Source organism: Pararge aegeria, chromosome 23 (genome assembly GCF_905163445.1).
Source record: "Pararge aegeria chromosome 23, ilParAegt1.1, whole genome shotgun sequence".
NCBI lineage: Eukaryota > Metazoa > Arthropoda > Insecta > Lepidoptera > Nymphalidae > Pararge > Pararge aegeria.
In genome coordinates, this window is record NC_053202.1 from 12,904,814 (window position 1) to 12,919,083 (window position 14,270).

Here is a 14,270-nt window from a genome sequence, read left to right on the forward strand (position 1 = left end):
CAAGTTAGCCCGTATTTCGGAGCCCATAAGTAGCTAATCACTAGGAACCTACATCAATTTAGTTTGTCGTGATAAGATCGGATATGATTTATAAATATTACATGATATGCACATTATAACTATTCTATTCTCTCAACATATTGTGTTTCCGTGTGTGTGCATGTATTTAAACGTGTGCGAAATAAATAGCGGTAGGTATTTCACTAAAATATGTATTTCACTGGCTTGTTATTTAGCTAACGCTGAAGAACTGTCAGCCAATCAGATAGGATGTAATATCCTATCATAAACATCATCCTAAGGCTAGCAGAAAACAATGCAGTTGAGAAGGATCGAGATTATGTAGCTATTGTTTATAGCTTACGTTATAATTTTGTAAAAACAGTGATTTAACTTGATAATTTGATTTAAATCGAGGTAAAATAATGATAAATAATCGGAATGTAATGTCTGTAATGATGTTATGATTCCTTATAAATTAGTAAAGAAATTTAAATTAAGTTACGAAATGGAATATACCGTCACATTGAGAGACTCAACCTAATTGAAAGTCGTAAAAATAGTGGTCACTTAAATCATAGTCGGGTGGTAGTTTTCGTTCGTCCGTGTGTTGTCCGATTTCTATTTTAATACAATTCAATTTGTGTGAGTGTGTGTTTGTGTGTTCCGTCACTTACTAATCCGTGTTCTGTGTGTTGGATTGTATTGTTCTTATTATTATGTATTTTGATTATTAATATATTACTTATTCACCAAATTCAATCAACTTCAATGACCCTGATTCTCTAAAAATATTTTATTCAACATCAACATTTCACAGAATACACCATTTATATGTAAGTACACATTATATACGTATGATTTTCAGACATTACATTTTTACATAATGTAAACATATCATAATATTATATACGTATTTATTTACACTTCTACATACTCAACATTTACATTTTAAATAAAACAATTATACTTAATTCTAGAATAATAAATTAACGTGATGAAATTGGAAATTAAAACTTTTTTTAACAGTGAACGGTTTTTGAAGTTTTTTTTTTAATTAAAAAATAACAAAGCGAGCTTTCGATGTCGCTTTTAAAGTTGTGTGCAGACTCCAGATGTGTAGCATGTGTCACACGGACTAAAATAATGATAGACAGGCAACGCATCGCGATTTTTATTAACTTAGTAATAATAAAAAAATAGTACACTCACCCTAAACTCACCCTGAGTGAGTTTAGGTAGGTATCATTGTAATGGGCAGAAACCAAAAAAGGCAAGTTCCGAGCGTAATTTCTGGTCTATCATTTACCTTTAGTCCGTAGTATTATGGTTCGTCAATTTTCTCTGCACTACATAATGATTTTGTACATGTTACAGCGTATTCAATCTCTGAATACACACAACACACGACTGGCTTTAATGCTAAATGTTTATTAAAAGAACTTGACGAACTATACTTGCGGTTTATTCAGACATGTCAGTCAGTGCCCCGACGTGACAGTTTTCAGTCAGAGACAAAAAATTGTAAACAAAAGATTTGTATAAACTCGTTCAGAGTATGCTCTGCTGCAGATTTTCCTGACTAAAATTTAAGCTTAGTATTCAATTGCATATCATTTATTTTAATGTTAAAATGTATGCCGCTTATGCCCCGGTATGCATGAACACTGATGACTGACTTCTCGTCCTTAAATTATTTCCATCCCAAAAAACTCTACCCTGATATGTCTGAATATACACATAATGTGACATAAACTTTAAACGATTTTAAACTACGAATAACGAATTTGTTTACAAATTAACATGTTACGTACGATGTAGGTCTCAGTAAATAAATTATTTGCGTAGCTTCAAAATAGGCCTGCAGGATATCAGAAAGATTCGGGACTTGTTAACTTAAAGCTTTCGCAAACTTGCTGCATTGAAAGAGCGTTGCAGCGTTCCTCCGTATACTAGAGGAATAAAGAGTCCCATCTTGGCTCTTTAGTCCTCTGGTATGAAAAACTTGTCCAGCAGTGGGTCATATAGAAGCTGTTGATAAATGAATGCAGAATTTTTAGTTAATAATTGAATGTGTTTTTGTGAACATGTTAGTTTGTAACGTAAACTTTTTCATTAATTTTGGTGTACGCTTAAAACCCGATAAACAGTGAAGAAGTTACACATTGTTCTTGTAGTTCTGTGATTCTTAATTTTAAATGAAAATTTAAAATTAAATTAAAGTTGTAAAATGGATATAAAAGAAGTAATGTGTAAACTCTGCAAAATGCTAACATTCTGCTTCTAAAACTGATCATGGTATACCAACTAGCTACTGCTGTACCACTCCCATTAATTAAAGAAAGGTTGACGTGTGGTTAACGTTCAAAATAAATGCGACGCAGATTTCATACAAATAAAATTGTCTTGGATAAACTCACTAAATGATACTTAGAAGTTTCCTTCGTGGTGGCCAATTAATTATTCATTTATGAATAAAATAATTTATTTATTTATTTCGAATTAAATGTACAAGTAAAGTAAAGTTAAGTAATTATAATTATTTCGAAATTCATTCTGTTGTCCCATTCGTCTGTAACTTTCTTTGAGTTTATGAATTCTTACAAATACTGAGGTATAAAAATGATATTAGTTTGCAAATTTTAAAAATATTCTTTAACGATTTTCTTGAAGATCTTAAGATTAAAATTTAAATGCAACCTCGTCCACCACACGTCTTTCCTTAAAACATTCGCGGCTAGTGGCCACTAGCGGCGCCCAGTGGTATGCCATGATCAGCGGCCGACGCTCGGGCGGCGCCCACGGTGTGGTATGCATCGCAGCTGGACAACGCCGCGCACAAGTCGCGCTCGGCGGGCAAGGCGGCGCGCCTGCTCGGCGCCGACACGGCCAGCCTGCTCGACCACACGCAGCAGATGCAGATCGTATGTAGCCTTCCACGCGAGCCACCCGCGCACGCGAGACACGACTCGGTTGCGGCGAGCGAGCCCCCGCTGTCCCCGTTGCATACTCGCGATAAAGAGGACGTTAGTTATCACATTAACGGGGACCATTACTAGAGGGCCGAACTCTTAAAGAAAAGTTATATTTCTTTTCATACACAGTATTGAGTTTTAGAGAACACTTGCTTTATAATTATTGCCGCCCAAAAATCAGCCTTCCGTAGATCTTACTTGAAACAGTTCTAAAGAGCGATGTAAGTTTGCCAAAATTATGCTAGTTATATGGTAGAAAAATTGCAGATTCCTGGAAAGTGACCTGAAAGGTTATGAGATCACAAGAATGAGCGTCAAACTTTCATTTGTACACCGTCTATTTTAATTCATTTGTGTTTAATATCACTTATATTCAGCAATTCGGTCTTAAAACTTTTGTTGTCAAATTGACGCTTAATATGTACTCCAATGCCTCTTTCTGCGCCGCTGTGTCGTTGTTCCTATTTACCCATACGCTTGTTCTTCGAACATGTCTATAAATTCGCTTGAATGCCGCTGCTAGCGCCAAGTCGTGGCCCGGGTGTTACGCTATGCGGCCGACAATCCAGCTATACAGGCTTACTCTGCTCAGCTGGCTGTACAGGTTGCGGAGGACTTCTCGAACCAGGGGTCAGGTAAATCGTATTACTCGTTCTCCGAGGCGAGGTAAGGCCAGTACGGACCGAATGAGAAACTCTCGTCATTTTCCTCCAGGATACTTAAATATCGTCACATAATATTAAATTAAATAGAATGTAATTCCTATTAAAGATAATCTTTTTCCAACTCAGATTTTTACCAACTCGATTTTAATTGAATAAAGAAGATTTATTTTAATGATCCTTTGGAAAATAGTAGAGTATTCGAGCGTCTGGTACCGCTCAATGTACTGGCTCTGGAGGAGCGAAGAGATCTGACAAGTTAGTTCGAAGTTCCGATTCGGACTTGTTCGTTCAGTTCTTTTGGTCACGGCAATTCCGTCAATCTGTATCAAGCGCAGTGGATCACGAAGTCGTATTGTGTCACAATACACGACTCGATGCGTGCTGATGAATGTCGCTCTAAACGCATATTTAAAATATATGAAATAACAAATAGACATAGACTAAGAAGTTATTCAATAAATAAATAATTTCAAACAATGTTGTGTTACTTCACGCAGCGCACTAGAAAGGGGAAATAGATGAAGGTTAGTTTCTTAAGTATTTAATTCTTTGTGTTGATTTTATAAAGTTATGTGCACAGTTTTCCTCGAGCGCTTTTTACCATTTCCAATATCATTTGTATATTTTTTTGTCAAAATTTCCATTACTACTAAAAACTTACGTAACGTAACTTATTACTCAAAAGTCTGTCTACTTTCCCACGGTTCTAATTCTGTAAGTCAGAGCAATCTCTGTTATTGGCTACTGCACTGTTATTATTTCTGGGCTCCGTGATTAATTTTATTCTCTCATATTTTTTCTGAATTTTTTCTGAATTTTTTGAAATTATTCTATAAAGATTATTCTGTACAGTAATTTCGGAAAAACAAGATCTTTCCATAAGCATTAACTTGTGATGTAGCCGGCTCGAGTCGGAGACGGTCGGTGGCAGTGAGCGTGCGCGTGCGCAGGTGGAGCTGTGCGTGGAGACGCTGGGCGAGGTGGCGGCGCTGCTGGCGCGCGGCGACGTGGGCGCGGTGGCGCGCGACCGCGGCGAGCTGGCGCGCGCGCTGCTGCCCACCGCGCTGCGCATCGCGGCCGCCACGCTGCAGGAGCGGCGCGACGACGCCGCGAGGGACGACCCGCTGCTGGTGAGCGGTTGTGTTCAGGGAAACACGTGTTATGGAGGTTCCTTTGGCTATCGAAAACTTAAAATAACGTATTTGTGATGCTTTTGTGAATATTTGCAGCGTAAACTCATCTGCGTGCTCCTCGACATGGTGCGACAGATGTCCGAAGAGCAGTACGCAGTTGTGATGCGGTCGTTGGACGCGGAGGGCTCGGGCCGGTCCAACGCGCTGGTGACCGACGCGTTGGCCCTGATGATGTCTCTGTTACAGCGGCCCGTGTTCAGGCCGCACTGGGCGGACATGTTGCACTTGCAACACCACGTTATGTTACACGCACTTAGGTTCGTATGTAGTATATAGTGAGATAAAAATTAAACCCTTAAGGTTTAAGGTTTTTAAAATAGTCCTCTTTCATCATCGAAACTTTAATCGTACTTTCTGTTGATCCACAAACTTTAAAGGGCGTGGCCGAAATTCGCCCCAGGCCGCACGACGTAAATATGAGCACTTTTAACAATTTCATTATAATTCACAATAAATATTGTACAATTATATTTTAATGTTTGTATAGCCATGGCTAAAAGAATATTGAGCGAGGAAATTCCCACGTCGAAAATCACGTGACGTTTATTGAATGAGCGTCATGCGTTATTTAGAAATGTTTATTTTAAAAACGGTCAAAAGAAGTCAGTTAAGAGTCTATCAATTATCGACGTGGCAAAAATGAGCAAATCACACGCGGCTTTCACGTCGGCTCGTGCTCGCAGGTTGCTGGCCACGAGCGTGCGCGCCAACCTGGACGGCGCGGAGGCGGCGGGCGCGCGCGCGGCGCTGCCGGCGTGGTTCCGCGCGCTGGGCGCCGTGGCCGCGTCGCCCGCCGTGCAGCTGGAGCGGCTGGGCGCGGCGCGGCGGGCCCGCGCGCGCGCGCTGTACGGCGACCTGCGCCGCGCCGCCGCCGCGCTGCTGGCCGACACGTGGTTCGGCCTGGGTGAGTTTCAGGATCGGGAATACAGAACACCTATAATGCGACTTTCTACCTCCGTTTACTTATTCCGTCGCGTGATAGGAGCGCCATCTAGTTGCAATACTGGTAACACTGTCACTAGATGGCGCTCTTTCTACACCGTGTAAATCTTAGTTAACGCGATCGAGTTAGTAAACGTAGGTAATCAACCCTGCACTTGACACTCCGTTCTGACAAACTGAAATACAAAATGTAGTGTAGTATATCCGTACTCGAAAACGACTCCTCGTTTGCGAACTAGCACATCTTGTACTAAGGCAACAGGAGTCACGCGAAGGCCTCATTGCTTTGTCTGTTCGCCCAGAGCATCACAAGCGGCACTTCATCACTCCGCTGGTGGAGCCGTTCCTGGAGGTGAGCTTCCTCTGCGACGAGGAAGTGAGGAACACCACCATACCGCTCTTCTTCGACATGATGCAGACCGAGTTCCAGCACACTTCGGAGACAGGTCAGATGCCCCTCATCCCCTCACCAAAGATCTTATGCAGTTTTAAATATCAACATACAAGCCAGTCGAATAACTAAATACTTATTTAACTGGCTAAACTTTGTGTTACAACTACTATTTCTATTTTCTCACAAATATAAATTAATACCTACTATAATAGAAAATACTCTCCGATCTGATGAAAACATCTGCGAAACCTTTTCGAGTGTACCGGCTAATGTTTATTTATGATTTAAATGGGACCATTTCGGAATAAACCATATTGTTGGAAAAGATAACAAAATAATTTTGCAAATACGTCTTTTTATAACGGAATTACGCTCGAACAACAACTACGAGAGATTGAAATGGATAAGGAACAAATAGGATTAATGTAAGGTTTATTATTTTGCCCGAACTTTAACATTTATTAATATTATATTACATATTATTCAGTTTCCATGGTTAACTGAAATAGGAAACAAAATATGTAATGTATAATATCTCATTATCTCCCATACCTTATATATTTATGTGTTCGTTTCTTTGTCATGAAGCATTTTCATTTCATCGAGCTTTTCAAATCACGACGACTTTAAAGAAGTTTTACTTCCAAAACATCCTCCTCGGCAGCAATAATCTCAGAAGTGCGATTTGTTTCCGGGCAGGCGAGGGCAACCTACGCTCGTTCGAGAACGAGCTGATCGACAAGCTGGACGTGCTGGCGGAGGCGGGGCGCGGGGACGCGGCGTGGCGCGCGCGCTTCGTGAGCCTGTGCGGCGCTCTGTGCGCCGCCTCGCCGCCGCTGAGGTGAGTGGCGCGTGCGGCGCGTGCGGCGCGTGCGGCGCGTGGGACGTGCGGCGTGCGGAACCCGCTGACCCTCCGTTCGCAGGGAGGCGGGCGCGGAGCTGGTGGCGGCGGCGGCGCGCCAGCTGGACGCGCTGCTGACGTACCGCGCGGCGCCCGTGCAGCAGCGCATGTACCTCATCACCAGCGTGCTGCGCTTCTACGAGGAGATCGCGCGCCCGCACATGTACATCCGGTGAGTGCCGAGCCGCCGACATGTAGAAGTGTTTATTTTATAAATTACTTAGGTATATGAGAGAGCCATTCAATTATATCATCTTACATTATTCCTAGACGCATTGTGTCATCCACTAGATCCATTTCCTCATCGAATTGTCCAGTGCTTGCAATAATTTAGATTGTGAATTTTTCATCTTTAAACATCAATACCCAAACTTGTGCTTCATTAGAGAGAAAGTTATTACAGAAATCAAAAGTTATTTTGGAACAATGAATTTTGAAAATAGATGATATATCTGCAAATAATAACGTAAATGAGGAACAAAAAGGGTCCTAATAAACAGCCCCGAGGGACCCATATTAATATTGAACCGTTTCACATAAAATATGACGAAAAGTGTAGTACTGTAACTAATATTTCACGCCAAGCGCGTCATTGAGTCGGAGCAGCCTTCATATTGTGAGCGTATTCTCGGCCGCGTGCCGCAGCTACGTGCACCGGCTGGCCGCCATGCACCGCGCGGCGGCGCACTGGGCCGAGGCGGGGCTGGCGCTGCAGCTGCACGCCAAGCTGCTGGCGTGGAGCGACGCGCCGCTGCCGCCGCGCCTGCGCCACCCCGCCGCGCCGCACGACCACCGCACGCACCTGCAGCTCAAGGTACGGGGCTCCACCGTATAGCGATGGCAGACCATGCCATTCAGACATTTACTTCCATACCGACAGTGTTCAGGATGGCACTTAGATCTTTCATTAATAATAATAATAATAATAAATCTTTATTTGGAACAGTTACAATGGCACTTAAAATACTAGCAAGGGTGGCACTGCAATAGTAAAAACTGTGCTGCATGTACCACCGCCCACCTCCGAGTTATAGTACAGCAATTATACAAATGTTCCGTTAGATTTAGTGTGTGTGTGTGTGGGCGTGGGTGTGTGTGTGTGTTTGTGGCTGTGTGTGTGTTTGTGTGTGTATGTGTGTGTGTGTGTGTGTTTATATTATAGATACTCGTACGTACTACAGGATGGCTAGGGATGTCATATATTTGATAGAATGCACTCTTCCTTTTGATAATAACTCATTTGCAGTAGCCATGCAGTAATTTTCGTTTTAGCTAGGTATTTAGTCATAGGATAGATATTTAATTTTTTATTGATCTTGTTATATATATAGGGAGCTAAGAATGAATGTTGGTGTTTAAAGAAGGATGTTCGAGGCTTGTAAATGATACGCCAAACAATGTCGCTTCTGCGTTTGTTAGCGGGGAATGTGGGATCAAATGTAAGGGATGAATGTATCTTGAGGGTAATGGACAACAAGAATAGTTGACGTACTGTAAGGACTTTATAGGATTCATACAATAGGTGAGTTGGAAAACGGTAGGATTTATGTCCCATGACTTTAAGAACCGATCGCTGGGCCCGTTCAAGATGAATTATATGCGTTTTTCCGATTCCTCCCCACACAGATATGCAGTATGAGAGGATGGATTGGCAAAGGGCAAGAGGTTTTCAACAATTCCGGCTTAATTATGTTCCTTAATTTCTTAAAAACCCATACTAGTTTTCTAACGCGTCCAACCAGGTGAAGTACTTGTGGAATCCACGATAACTTTTCATCAAGTATGATTCCCAAGTACTTGATACTTTCTACGCGGTCAATTTGTGGGCAGGTGCAGGTGACAGACTGAGTGTTATCACAATTATGAACTTTAAGAGTATTTTGAGGTAAGGTTATCCTCGGTGAAATGGAAAATGCTATATATTTGGTTTTGTTTACATTAAGCGTTAATAAATTTAATTTTAACCAATCAGTTACATTCTGAAGGCCTACTTGAGCTACCGAGTATACCTCGTCCTAACTCTCTCCCTGAAATACGATGGCGGTGTCATCTGCGAATGAAAAGATGTTACCGTTCCTGAGGCTAATTTGACATAGTTCATTTACGTAGATCAAGTATAAAGGTAGTATCCTTGGTCCGACTCTCTTAGTCGGACCAAGGATACTACCTTGGGGCACTCCATAAAGTATAGAGCAGTCATCACTAAAGTTGTTATCAATTTGAACCTTTTGTACTCTGCCGGTCAAGTAACTATTAAAAAGATTTGATGATGTGCCACGAATGCCAATCGAGTATAATTTCTGTAAAAGGGAGGGTACGGAAACGGTGTCAAAAGCCTTGGCTAGATCAATAAATATAGATAGGCATTTTTGTTTACGATCAAGATTATTAGAGACAAGATTGACAAGTTTAATAACAGCATCTTCTGTTGACCTGCCAGCCCTAAAGCCAAACTGGTTGTTTGATATTAATTGGTAATTGATTAAGTATTCATTTAGTCTTGTATGTATAAGTTTTTCAAGAATTTTGGAGAGGGCTGGCAGAACCGAAATTGGGCGATAATTACTCACAACATTTTTGTCCCCGCCCTTGAATGTCGGATGAATAATCGCTCTTTTTAGTGCCTTAGGAAAAATGCCCTTTTCGAAGCAAAGATTGAAAATGTATGTTAATATTGGAACAATCCTGTGTCTTATCCTTTTTAAAAGTGATGAAGGAATATTGTCCCAACCCGTGGCACAATCGTTTTTAAGATTTTGTATTATTGTTTCAATTTCTGATTCGTCTGTGGGTAACAAAACAAATAAATTAACACATATGGAATTGTTGGGAACGATAGGCATAGTATTACGACTCTGGAGAGAAGATATAATATTCTCAACTGAGTGTTTGCCAACATTCGCGAAGTAGGAATTAACTGCATTCAAAGAGTCAATAGGGGTTCCTTCTATTGTTAAAAGCTGACTTGAATTGTGTTTTTTATTAGAAATATCAGCTATTCTTTTGATAGACTGCCAAGTCTTGGCCGAGTTACCAGTACCTTTTTGTATCTCCGACTGTTCGTAAAGTGCCTTGAGCTTTTTTGTAAGTCTGTTACAAAAGTTTCTATACCTTTTATATGTTGTATTAAGAACTTCATTATTTGGAGTTTTGCGGGCTTTACGGTGGAGCTTATCACGATTACGTATGCATCTTACTAAACCAGGGGTTATCCATGGTTTGAGTGGTCGATATTTACCACTTAATGTGACCTGAACAGTATGTACTTGAATTTTTTGTGAAATAGTATTAATAAAATTGTTAACTAAAGTGTCAGGATCTTGTGATCCCTGAATGACCGAAAAGTCTATATTTTCTAAATCCGCCGCCACCATGTCCCAATTTGTTTTAGTTTGAGAGCGTACAGTTTTTGATTTTGGACGTCCTGTTTCCATACAAAATAATGTAGGGAGGTGATCAGTAATGTGCGTATCAAGAATAAAAATAGGGGGATACGATGTTGATTTCAATAAGACATGGTCAAGGCAATTTAACTCTCGAGTAGGATGAGTATGACCAGGTAAAAAACCTAGTTCTGAAGTTAAGTTTAGGTAACGAGAGGCATTATTGTTTAAGATATTTGAAAGTTTTATGTCAATATTAATGTCTCCGGTTATAACAGTGTTTTTAATATGCTTCAAAGTTAAACATGTTTGTTCTAGTGAGTTCAAAAAGCTATCAATATTGTAGAATGATGGGGATCTGTAAATTGCAATTATAGCTATCTAATTATATATATAGTATCTGGGGGGAAGGGGGTGTCAATGAGGCTAGGGCTGGCAACGAACAACCAGGTCTCTAAAATAATTAATTTATTTTTATTTATTAAACTCTTTATTTGTATACCACAACATTTAAAATGTAACAAAAACAGAAACATCGAAAGAAGTATTAATACAAAAGGCGGCCTTATCGCTTAATAGCGATCTCTGCCAGGCAACCTTAGAATTAGGAAAAAAATTAAGAATATCGATGAAAAAAAAAGCGCTGGGTATGACAAAATTAGAGCAAAAGATTTAAAGAATTTAAATAAATACATAACACCAGTGATAACCCATTTAATTAATACATGCATTGCGACCGCATCATATCCTGATGCCCTGAAGATTGGCATAATTAGGCCCATATATAAAGGGGGTGGTCACAAAATCTTTAACAACTATCGGCCAATCACCATATTGTCATGCATCGACAAGGTAATTGAGAAGTACCTAGGTGATAGTATAAAACAATTCTTGCAAAAACATAACATTATAAACACAAAACAATTCGGCTTCCAAAAAAATCGAAGCACTTCTCAATTACTATGTCAGTTTACAAATGAAGTAAACGAGTACTTGAATGACAAAAAGCATGTACTCGTTGTCTTTATTGATTTTAGTAAAGCTTTTGACTTGTTAGTGTATGATAAGCTATATACAAGTATGACTAATTGCGGAATACAGGGACCCCTCCTGGAATGGTTCAAGGATTATCATAGAAACAGAGTTACATGTGTAAAAATCGATAACATCATTAGTAACAAGATAAAAACGACTAAAGGAACAGCCCAGGGCTCGATACTAGGACCTACCGAATATCTTATGTACGTAAATGACATGTGTAACCTATTTCAGGAGGGATCTGTGTATCAATACGCAGATGATACATGTATCATTGTCGCTAATCGGGACGTGCGGGCGGCCGAGCGCATGATGCAAGCCAACTTCGACACCCTATGCAAATGGGCGCATGATTTAGGGCTGGTGATAAATATTAAAAAAACGAAGGCCATGCATATTCATTCTGCTCACAATAAAGCAGAATATAAAGCTCATATAGTTGCGCATGCGCACGACTGCTTGCACGGCAGGATACAACATTGCATTTGTACCCATATAGATATGGTGGAGGAGCATATGTATATTGGTCTCAAAATTGACTTTCGTTTTAATTGGCAACCCCATATAAACTATATTTGCGAAAGGCTGAGAGCTATATTAAGTAGGTTATACATACTCAAATATAAACTTCCTTACAAGACGCTGAGTTTACTATACTTGGCACTAGCAGACTCAATAATTGGATACGGTCTGAGTAGTTATGGTAGAACATATAAAACATATATTACCCGAATATACAACCTACAACTAAAAATGTTAAAAACCATAGTACCTAAAAAAATCAAACTAAAATACTCAAAGGAATGCCATGAATTATTCACATATTGTAAATTATTGCCAGTGCAGAGCAAAGTTACGTTAGCTGTACTTAAGGAAGAATTTGGTAATATACAACATCTTAGACGTAAAGGGCGAGATGGTAATTTTCGGAAACTGCCTAGTTATAAAAAGTTTATTCTACCGAAAACACATAATGTGTACGGAAGAAGGAATTATAAATACATATTACCCAAAATATTTGAAGATCTCCCACCTGCTTTGCAATGTGTAAATGGAAAAAAACATATATTTTTAAGAAATTGTAAAAGACATTTTTTAGCTAATAGTTCAAAAATGCCACTGTTTGATTAAGATTGTTTAAATATTTTTACATTAAGATTAAGTAGTTGAATAAATTTTTCTTTTTTTTTTTTTTTTAGATATACACTTGCGAACCTGCCATCCCCACCATAAACGCATAGTTTCTAAGGGGATGGATAATTATGTTGGAAAAATATTTGTAACTTTTTATTTTGAACAATAAATTAAAAAAAAAAAAAAAAAAAAAAAAAGCTAAGTCACATTTATTTTTTATCACTAAGCAGTTCGCTCCTTCAAATAATGGCTCGATGACGTCATAATTTAAGTTTTCATGTAAATAAACAACAACCCCGTCGTTCTGGTTACGGTTATTTGAGGTGAAGTGAATCGAGTAATTACGGAGTTGTGGAGGTGTTTTGTTTTGATTAAGCCAGCACTCGGATAGAATAATAATGTCGCAGTCAAATTTTAGCCTTTGGTGTAAAGTCTCAGATTGAAGAAAGTTTTTGTAAATACTCCGTATGTTTATGCTTATGATTTTTAGGTAATGGTTTTTCTGTTTTATTATAGACAGACATTTTTCGGGTTCACATTTGAAATATGGTGTTGCAACGTTAAATGTTTCTATCTCTGATATTAGATTATTAATATTCGCGCCAGTTATAATTGTGAATGGGTGCAATTGTAGTTAAGGATGTGTGATTTGAGTGTAAAAATGTATTATATTGTAACTGCCTGTATGTACCTGCCTGTATAATAGTAGTCCATTTTAAAATATAAATCTTCAGTAAAAATAACATGAACAAATCGCTAAGGATATTAAGTTTGACAATATTACAACTTATTGTCATGAAATAAATTTTAGCACGTGTACTTGTGCTATACATATATATTGAGATATATTTGTAAGTTGAGTCTGTGAATGCTGGTAGTGATATACAATGCATTTTTATATTTGTAATGTATAAGAGGTAGTGTGTTAGTAATTTGAGAATGAAAAGTGTGTAAAAAGAGTAACATAAACCGATGTGTGTGTGTATATTTATTACAATGTTTAGCAAAAAAAGTAGGTATCTATAACTAATATAAAACAAGTACAAAAAAGATAACTTAAGAAAAAATAACAAAGTTTGACGGTAGTGTAATAAAATGTTTCGAATCACAAATATAGTAAGTGAACCAATGAGTTTTAATCTATGAGCGAAGTATAGAGTGGCATATCGTATTATATTTGGAGTCCCCGTGTTAAATAATAATAGCTTGAGTAGTCAAGAGCCCTCTGCTTTGCGCATAAATACTTTTCCATTGTTCGTCCAACAAAATTTTTACTTATTTGACTTAGTGAGCTGCCTGCCTAAGTAATAAAGCCTTTTTGCAGTGCTTGTCAAATGTTCTGCGATATAAGCCGGTCGTGAAGTATGTTCAGTTTTGCCAGTGATATGAAACGAGTTAAGTTTACTGTTGGGATTCCGCTGGTTATATAGTCTAGCCGCTCTGAGAATTTCCTCCTTTGTATAGTGGTTTGCAAGCTCCACGATAATTGTAGGGTTCGGGTTTTTGTTTGCTTGAAGACGATAAACGTCGCGTATATCCGTACTATTAATGCTTACTGAAAGCGCCTTAGTCAAATTAAGTAGGTAATCACGTAAAAGAGTCTTCGATTCATTATCACAACGTGGAACATTACGGATCTCGAAGT

General features: G+C 39.0%; 1 protein-coding gene across 1 annotated transcript in view; it reads left to right on the forward strand.

Moving 5' to 3' along the window:
- LOC120634370 (dedicator of cytokinesis protein 1) overlaps positions 1 to 14,270 on the forward strand; it is a 61,041-nt gene that overhangs the window by 32,689 nt on the left and 14,082 nt on the right. Inside the window, exons 19-26 of the mRNA XM_039904886.1 lie at positions 2,823 to 2,924; positions 4,591 to 4,770; positions 4,870 to 5,090; positions 5,517 to 5,737; positions 6,078 to 6,221; positions 6,869 to 7,010; positions 7,093 to 7,242; positions 7,716 to 7,884. Of these exons, the coding sequence (XP_039760820.1) occupies positions 2,823 to 2,924; positions 4,591 to 4,770; positions 4,870 to 5,090; positions 5,517 to 5,737; positions 6,078 to 6,221; positions 6,869 to 7,010; positions 7,093 to 7,242; positions 7,716 to 7,884 (1,329 nt within the window). The remainder of the gene's footprint in view (positions 1 to 2,822; positions 2,925 to 4,590; positions 4,771 to 4,869; positions 5,091 to 5,516; positions 5,738 to 6,077; positions 6,222 to 6,868; positions 7,011 to 7,092; positions 7,243 to 7,715; positions 7,885 to 14,270) is intronic.